Raw genomic sequence first — 9,501 nt, 5'->3', positions numbered from 1 at the left:
CCCATTTTTTTGATGTTAGATGTTTTTTCTTGTTAAGTCCTGTCAGTTCCTTTAATATTAGCCCAATATGTGATGGGTATTGGAGTATAGTTTCTCCCATTCTGTCGGTGACTTTTGTATCCTAGTGACAATTTTCTTTGAGGTGCAGAAGCTTCTCAGCTTAATATAGGCTGCTTCCACTTGTTTGGAGAGTGCTGTTTCCACCTTGAAGATGCCTTTAGTCTCAATGTCATGGAGTGTTTTACCTACATATTTTTCTGTATACCTTATGATTTCGGGTCTGATATCAAGGTCTTTAACCCATTTGGATTTCACCTTTTTGCATGGTGTTAAAGGGAGGTCTGAGTTTGTTATTTTGCAAGTGGCTGACCAGTTGTCCCAACACCACTTTTTTTTTGTTTTGTTATTTTGTGTGTGTGTGTGTGTGTGTGTGTGTGTGCCGAAACCATCCCAACACCACTTGTTAAAGAGGCTTTACTTACTCCATTTTGCATTTCTTGCCCCTTTATAAAAGATTAATTGATTGTATGTCTAGGGAACATTCTTTGAATACTCAAGCTTATTCCACTAATCTGAGGGTCTGTCTTTTTTCCAATACTATGCTGTTTTAATGACCAGAGCTAGCTTTGTAATACAATTTACAGTTGGGGAAGTGATGCCTCCCATATTCCTTTTCCCAAGGATTGCTCTAGCTATTTGTGGGTGTTTATTGTTCCAAATGAATTTCAGGAGTGTTTGCTCCACTTCTTTGAAGATATCATGGATACTGTTAAGAGAGATTTTATTTAAAAAAAAAAAGGGAGGGCAGAGAGATAGCACAGCAGTAAGGCATTTGCCTTGTATGCAGGATGGTGGTTCGAATCCCAGCATCCCATATGGTCTCATGAGCTTGCCAGGTGCAATTTCTGAATGTAGAGCCAGGAGTAGCCCCTGAGCACTGCCAGGTGTGACCCAAAAACAAAAACAAAAACACCTCCCTCCGGAATTGAGAGCTTTTATAAACTTGGTGCCTTTCTAGGTCTCAGGATTTTGTTAACACTGTGGATGTAGCAGGTCTGATCATTTTTTTTATTTCCATTCACTGCTCATGAAACTGCTTTGGCCCTGGTACCATGTACTTTTTTTTTCTCAATTTGTAGGAAGACATAGAAACATGAAGCAGAACAAAGGTGATTCATGCTATATGATTATGTTTTTAAAGTAGCAGAAAGGTAGTATGGGCTCTTTCTAGAAGCTATAAATATAAGTTTAAAAAAGAAGAAAGAAAAAAAGAAAAAGAAAAAATCTGGGTTGCTAGTATGGCAAGGGATTATTTTGTTTTTTATTTTGTTTTGCTCTGTTTTTGGCATAAGCACAGTAAGTATTGGGGCAATTAGAAAGAAAATTTCCTTGACTGTGGGTGTACCTATTTAAAACCCTAGACCCACCCTTTTCTGGGAGGGGTCTTGGGAACCGGATAGTAGGTGTAACTTTACCTGCGAGCCCCTCCCATTCCTGGGAGGGGTCTGGGAAAAGGTAGATAAGGCTTGGACCAAGGGAATTCGGCCCTTTTGGCTCTTTGCCCTTTTTGCGCTGCTGTGCGCTCTGGCTTCTGGGTTTCTGTGTTCTGGTCTTTGACCAGCATGGAGCCCAAAGGGAAGATGGCTGAAAGGAGTTTAGATGCAGGGCCAAGAATAACTAGTGCTTAAAAGGTTATGAGATAGGCCACACACATGTGGTGAATAGGGCATGAATAAAGTTAATGCTTCCTGAAGCCTGCCTGTGAGTGAGTCTTGATTACGCCGATTACCTGGGCCTGGAATCCGCCAGCTGGATGGGGATGAAGCCACGTGGCTGGGGCCTAAGCACAAAGGCCTCCATCCATCGCCATCCAGCCCCATCGTTAATTATTTCATGCTACACTTGACCTAAGAGATACATGGTGTCCCCACCATTAAAACATACTGTCCCACAAACAGTATATGAAAGAACTACTCACACTGTACTTCAAAATATTAAGGCAGGCCCATCCAAACAGAAGCCCAAGAGATGAACATTCGTTCATCAGCAGTTTTCAATCTTAGCCAACTTTCTGGTGTTTCTCCTAGATCCATCAGTTGCCCACAAAATTGGGTGGGAATACAAGATAGCAATGGAAGAAACCAACTGTTCCTCTCCTCCCCCACATTCCAGAACGGCAGAAGCAAAGTCAAAATACAATCAAAGCACACTAGATGGTGAACCAGATAGACATTTGATTTTAATGGCAAGGAGAAAATCGGCAATAAAACATTTTAACATAAGATATTTTTACAGATATGTATAGAAGGAGTTATCAGTCATTTCTCTGGTATTTTAAGGAGACATGGGGAAAAAACAAAAAGGGAAGAAGACTTCCATGAGCATTCACTGTACGAAGCGGAGGATATTGCCTGTAGGGTCCGGATGAGAGCGACCTGCATCATCTGGGTGCCAGAGTCTAGAAGCCACTTATTCACCCACAAGCTGTTCTGGATGTGCATTCTTATTTATGAACACTGGGTTCTTCGTAGTCCTGAATGGCATCAACTGCAGCTCCTCGAACAGGTGTATCACGAGGGAACATATTGCTTCTAACAACCTGCTGTCTCGTAGGAGAGATTGAAGCCAGACATTCTCCCATATTCAAATAGCTGTCATCAACTTGAGGCATTGTTACCTGTCTGACAGATGCATTCTCTGGGGAATTACATTCAGGAGGGCCACCTGGTTCTGAGAGAGAACAGATCTTTTCTTTCTGAACCACAGATGTTCTGGTAACAAAGTCAACAAGGTCCGGAAGGCAAGGAGATGGTCCAAGGCCAGCAGAACTCATTGTTTGGGATTTCAGTCTGAATGAATCTTGTTTCTTTGCTTCAGTTCCTTCTTCCTCCTTGGGCATCATTCCTCCTGCTAACAAATCAAAGGCCTGGTGGGTTCCTTCCAGTCTCCCCAAGTCAAGGTCAACATTTTCTATAGGAAGTGCAGTTTTCAAAATGTTACGGGTGATCCTCCCATTTCTGGGATTAGATGAGTTTTGTTCACCCTCTGTTCCAATGTTAAGGACCAGGGTTTTAGGAGAGTCTGAGTGAAACGCAGAAAAGGATGGGATGGATTCAAAGTCAGTGAGAGTGTTAGGATTGTGTCCTACATAAGATGGAGAATTTTCTTCACATATTTTCTGAGACAGGGAAGTTGAGGATTTATGTGTTGTGTTTTCTACTTGAGTATTGTGAAAATTGATACCCACATTCCCCAGATATCTCAGGGCAGCAAGTTCTTTCACTTTTAAGTCTGTGATTTCAGAGTTTTCTAAAGGTTTTCCTTCTACCGTCACTGTTAATTCTGGATGGATACCTTGTAGTTCCAGGGCTTCTGCTTCTGATTTCTCTGGACATCCCCAAATTTCTGGCTTCTTCCTCTTCTCTTCCGAAACAGTCAGTTCAAGCATCATTTTACCCAGAAAACCTTTTGATCTTTCTTTCTTGAGTTTAAGACTTTTATATCTGGAGATTTTAGAAGCTGGTTCTAGAAGTGAATTTTCTGACCATTCTATATTATTAGCTGAAACTCCCTTTTCTTTTATATGATCTATTAAACACATAGGTGGTTTGGCTGAGGATTGAAGAAGTAATTCTGGGGCAAGACTTTTAAAAACTTTAACTTGTGGGTTCTGGAGTAAAGATCTAGTTTCTGATGGAAATGAATCTATTTTTACCTGTGATGAAGAGAGAGTTTGTGCAGTCAATTCAATTCTTACACTACTTTGAATTTTGCTTCCTGTCATTAGTGTCTTGGACTGCTCAGCCTTTTTGTCAGTCACTTGTGCTTCTCTTTCTGACACAGATTTTTTCTCATGGTTCAAATTAGAGTCTGCTGTGTTATTGGGGCCAATATTAATTCCTGTTCCCTCTCCTATACTCCTCTCAGAAGGCCTTTGTCCTCTTTCTTTTAGTACAGTGTTTGTCTTTTCCTCATTTTCTCTATAATCTTTAGATTTCTGGAGCTCCTGGCGTTTTTCCTCCTGGTCACCAGATTTCAGAAGGTGGGCTTCTACCAGCTTCTGAGATTCCATGGTATGAGAATGAATGTCCAAGAGCTGATGGGCTGGTTCTGTATCTGGTGGCCCTGGTGCTCCAACGTCAAGCTCATTTTTTACCTCTGGAGATACATCCCTACTAGCATCATTCTCGAGTGAGCTAGAAGTCCAAATGGCCATAGTGTCTGTCGTTTGAGCAACAGCTTCATAAGGCCTGCTTTGGCACAACCTTGTCAGAGGTTGTAGAAACCTATATCTACTCTCTTTGCTGTTTGAGTCTATGTGTTCTACAACTGACCATTTCTCTAAAGATACCAATGTTGTTTTTTTAACAGATTTTTCATGTTTGCTGACTAAAGGAACAGAGTCCAAACTTTCATCTGGAGTGAACTTCTCTTGGGATATACAGCTATTCAAAGTAGCAATGGCAGAGGTATCTGAATTTCCAACTTTTAAGAGGTTGGGATTTTCCCCATTGGCCAATGAACCACTACTCAGTTTAGTCTCTGTTGTCCCCTTTCCACCACTACTGTAGAATATGTCATACAAATCTTTAGCATTGGCTGTGGCTAGGCATGAATTTCGCTTTTCCAATTTTTTTGCTTGTTCACTGAACACACTTGAGAGGGGAGGTGGAGGGCGAACTAACACAGAAAACACATCCTGGTCTTTATCATTCTCACTTACCCCAGGAGCTGTTTCATCAGAAGGTATAGCAGTTGGCTGTGCTGAAGCCATGATAGCTACTGGCAACACACTGTTCAAAATGTTAAGATCCAGGAAGTCAGGGCTGAGAGGCTGAGAGACAGCTGGGCTTGACTGTGTTGGAGTCAAGGTAGCATCTACTTGAGTAGAAGTTGGAGCAGCTGGATGAGGTATAACTGTGGGGAGTGGAGGAGGAGGTGGTGGTGGTGGCGGCGGCGGTGGGGGCGGTAGTATTTGTTCTGGCATATGGGATGGCTCTTTCTTTTCAGCCAGTACCTTTTTTTCCTCTGGAGACCCTTTTAGAAGCACCTCTTCCCCTCCAAATGCTTTGGAGATGATATCAGGAGGTAGAAGTTGTTCAGGTGATGACTCTTTAACAACTGGTAGAGGCTTAGCAGTGGTTCCAGAGGACTTGATTGAGAGAAAAGTATTAAGAGGAGCTGGTTTGCTCATTGTGGCTGAGCTGGACTTACGGAGCACTGTGGATGGGATAGGCATATACTGTTTGTGGGACATCAACTATACTCCGTTGTCTTCGCTTGAGACACAAACCTGTTTGGAAATCATTCATAAACACCATAAAATCTAGCAGGCTCACTTTGGAAGACAACAAATTCGTAAGACATAAAATTGCTCAGTTGCTAGAAGCATATAGGCTTCTTGGCTCACTTTTAATTTCGAAATGGCCTTTGTTATGTCTGTCAAGACTTTGTCTAATTGTTTAGTAACTGTTGTAAAGAGGTAGAGTTTTAAAACTAGGTTTGGGATTGAACTCATTCTGTTTTTTCACTAATTGACTACATGCAAGGACATAATTCATTTATCTTTCTACCTCTCTGTTCCCAGATTTTTGAACCATAGTGTGATATTCTGAGTTGTACACTTTGTTTAAAAGATTAAAGAGTTTATAAGTTGGTTTGGACAACTTTTTAATGTGTCAATTGCTTGCAATAAATCATTAATCTCAAAAAAAAAAAAAAAAAGAAAACATACTGTCATGAGACCAACTACAGGCTCTGAACATGTTTATTGTTGAACCCCAAGGTCTTTCCTCATAGTGCCCTAAAATGTTTGCTCAGTTGTGGTTGTCAAAATCAGTCCTTTAGTAATTAGAGATCTTGGATTTTATTATTATTATTATTATTATTATTATTATTATTATTATTATTATTATTATTATTATTATTTTTGTGTCACACCCAGCAGCATTCAGGGGTCACTCCTGGTTCTATGCTCAGAAATCGCTGGGATTCGAACCACCATTCTTTTGTATGCAAGGCTAACGACCTACATCCACGCTATCTCTCTGGCCCTGAGATCTTGGTTTTTACAGAGGAGATTTTGTTTGCCAGTCTGCTGCCAGCCAGCCAGCCAGTCTGCCTCCAGCCATCCAGCCAGCCAGTTGGCAGCCTTCCTGGCAACCTGCCTGTCTGCTACTCTGCCAGCTTGCCAGCCAGCCAAACTACCAACTTGCCAGCCTGCCTGCCAGTCTGCCAGACAGGCAGCTTGCCAGTCAGCCTGCCATCCTGCCAGACAGACATACAGCCTGCCATCCACCTAGCCATCCTTCCAAACAGCCAGTCAGCCTGCCAGACTCCCTGTCTGTCATCCTGCTAGCCTGCCACCCAGCCTGCCAGCCTACCACTCAGCCACACAGTCAGCCAGGTTGCCATCCTGCCATCCTGCCAGTCAGGCAGCCAACCTGCCAGCCTTTCAACCAGCTTGCCAGCCTGCCTGCCAGCCAGCTAGCCAGCAAGTCATTGTGCCAGCCTGCATGCCAGCCTGTCTGAGTGCCATCCCGCCAGCCATCTTGCTAGCCTGAATGCCAGCCTACCAGCCTGCCTGACTGACATCCTGCCAGCATGCCAGGCAGCTTGCAAGCCTGCAAGACAGCCTGCCAGCCAGCTTGCCAGCTTGTCAGCCTACCAGCCAGCCAGCCAGCCAGCCTGACAGCTAGCCAAACAGCCAGCCAACTTGCCAGCTTGCCTGCCAGACTGCCTGCCATATTGTCAGCCTGCCAACAAGTCAGCTTGCCAGCCTGCCTGCCAGCCTGCCTGCCAGCCTTCCTGCCTACCAGCCAGCCAGCCTGCTAGCCTGCCTGCCAGACAGCCAGACAGCTTGCCAGCCTGCCAGCCAGCTTGCCATTCTGCCTGCCAGCCTGCAAACCTGCCAGCCTACCAACCAGTCATTCTGCCAGCCATCCTGCCAGCCAACCAGCCTTCCAGCCGGCCAGCCAATCTGCCAGCCTGCCATCCAGCCTGCCTGCTAGCCTGCTAGCCTGTCAGCCAGCTTAAAAGTCTGCCGCCAGCTGCAAGGCTGCCAGCCAGCCAGTCTACCAGCTAGCCAGCCAATCTGACAGCCAGCCAGCCAGCCTGCCTGTCAGCCTGCCAGCCAGCTTGACAGCTATCCTGCCAGCCAGCTTGCCAGCCAGCCAGCCAATCTGACAGCCTGCCAGCCAGCCAGCTTAGCAGCCTGCCTGGCAGCCTGCCTGCCTGCTAGCCTGCCAGCCTGCCAGCCAGACAAACTACCACATTGCCAGCCTGCCTGCAAGTCTGACAGCCAGCCAGCCAGCTTGCCAGCCAGCCTGCCAGCCAGTCAGCCAAACTGCATGCCAGCCTGACAACCAGACAGCCCACCAGCTTGAGAGACCTGCCAGCCTGCCAGCCAGCCAACCAGCCTGTCATCCAGCCAGGCTGTCTGCCAGCCTGCCAGAAAGCTAGCCAGCCTGACAGCCATCTGCCAGCCTGCCATCCAGCCTGCCAGCCACTTAGCCAGTCTGACTACCAGCCTGCCAACCAGCCAGCCAGCCAGCTTATGAGCCTTGTCAGCCTGCCAGCCAGCTAGCCAGCTTGTCATCCAGCCAGGCTGCCTGCCAGCCTACCATGCAGCCATCCAGCCAGCCTGCCATCAGCATGCCTGCCTTCCAGCCAGCCAGCCAGGCAGAAAGCTTGCCAGCCTGCCAGCAAGTCTGCCAGCCAGCCAGCTTACCAGCCTGCCAGCAAGCTAGCCATCCTGCCAATCAGCCAGCCAGCCAGTCAGCTTGCCAACGTGCATTCCAGAATGCCTGAATGCCATCCTGCCAGTCTCCCAGGCAACTTGCCAGCCTGCCTGCTAGCCTATGTGCCTGCCACCTAGCCAGCCTGCCAGAAAGCCAGACAGCCTGCCAGATTGCCTGCCAGCCTGCCACCAAGCCCGCCAGCCTACCACTCAGCCACACAGTCAGCCAGCTTGCCAGGCTGCAAGCCAGCCAATCTGCTTGCCATTCTGCCATCCTACCAGCCAGGCAGCCAACCTGCCAGCCTTTCAATCAGCGTGCCACCCTACCTGCCTGCCTAGCATCTTGCCATCCTGCCAGCTAGCTTGCCATTCTGCCTGCCAGCCTGCTATCCTGCCAGCAAGCCAGTTTGCCAGCCTCCCAGCCTCACTGCCTGCCTCCTGCCAGCCAGCTAGACAGCTTGCCAGCATACCAGCCAGCCAGCATGCCATCCATCCAGCATGCCAGCCATCCATCCAATTTGACAGCCAGCCAGCCAGCATCCCTGCCAGCCTGCCAGCCAGCCAATCTGACAGCCAGCCAGCCTGCCTGCTAGCCTGCCAGCCAGCTTGCCAGTCTGCCATCAGCCTGCCATCCTGCCAGCCAGCCAGCTTGGCAGCCTGCCTGTGGATTATCCTACCAACCTGCCAGGCAGCCAAACTACCACCTTGTCAGCCAGATAGCCAGCCAGCTAGCCAGCCAGCCTGCCAGCCAGCCAGCTTGCAAGCCCGCCTGCCAGCCTGTCTGTCTGCCATCCTGCCATCCTGCCTGCCTGCCATCCTGCCATCCAACAAGCCTGCCTGCCAGCCTGCCATCAGAGAGCCAGCCAGCATGCCAGCCTACTACTCAGCCACACAGTCAGACAGCTTGCCAGCCTGCCAGCCAGCCAGCCAATCTGACAGCCAGCCAGCCAGCTTGCCTGCCTGCCTGCCAGTCTAACAGCCAGCTTGCAAGTCTGTCGCCAGTCTGCCAGCCAGCCAGCTTGCCAGCATGCCTGTCAGCAAGCCTGCTATTCTGCCAGCCTTCCAGCCATCCAACGTGCCAGCTTGCCAGCCTACCTCCCAGACAGCCAGCTTGCCAGCCTGCCAGACAGTCAGCTTGCCAGCCTGCCTACCAGCCAGCCAGTCAGCCTGCCAGCCACCTAGACAGCTTGTCAGTCAGCTTGACAATCTGCCAGCCACACTGCCAGCCAGCATGCCTGACTGCCATTCTTCCAGCCAGCCAGCCAGCCAGCCATCTATCCTGACAGCCAACCAGCCTGCCAGCCAGCCAGGCAACATGCCAGCCAGCAAGCCAGAAAACCTTCCTGACAGCCTGCTTGCTGTCCTGCCAGCTAGCCAGCATGCCAGCCAGCCATGTACCCTGTCATCCAGCTGGCTGAAAGGATGGCAGGTTGGCTGCCTGGCTGGCAGGCTGGCAGGATGGCTGGCAGGCTGGCTAGGTGGCTGGTAGGCTGTCTCGCTGTCTGGATGGCAGGCTGGCAGGCAGGCTAGCAAGCTGGCTGGCTGGTTGGCAGGCTGGCAGGCAGACTGGCAAGCTGGCTGGCAGGCTAGCAAGCTGGCTGGCTGGTTGGCAGGCTGGCAGGCAGACTGGTAAGCGGGCTGGCAGGATGGCAATCAGGATGTCAGGTAGGCTTTCTGGCAAGTTGGCTAGCTGTCAGGCAGGCAGGCTGGCAAGCTGGCTGAAAGGCAGGCTGGCAGGCAGGCTGTCTGGCTGGCAGGCTGTC

At 48.8% G+C, this 9,501-nt stretch overlaps 1 protein-coding gene across 1 annotated transcript; it reads right to left on the bottom strand.

Moving 5' to 3' along the window:
• Nucleotides 1–1,950: 1,950 nt before the first annotated feature.
• On the bottom strand, nucleotides 1,951–5,257 carry LOC126001916 (zinc finger protein 318-like). The gene has a single exon (XM_049769103.1). It carries the CDS (start codon nucleotides 5,255–5,257, stop codon nucleotides 2,504–2,506), a length of 2,754 nt encoding a protein of 917 aa, XP_049625060.1. The 3' UTR covers nucleotides 1,951–2,503.
• Nucleotides 5,258–9,501: the final 4,244 nt, after the last annotated feature.

Source organism: Suncus etruscus, chromosome 2 (assembly GCF_024139225.1).
Source record: "Suncus etruscus isolate mSunEtr1 chromosome 2, mSunEtr1.pri.cur, whole genome shotgun sequence".
NCBI lineage: Eukaryota > Metazoa > Chordata > Mammalia > Eulipotyphla > Soricidae > Suncus > Suncus etruscus.
Note: the sequence above shows the minus strand (reverse complement) of the source record. Positions and strands in the feature narration are given on the sequence as shown.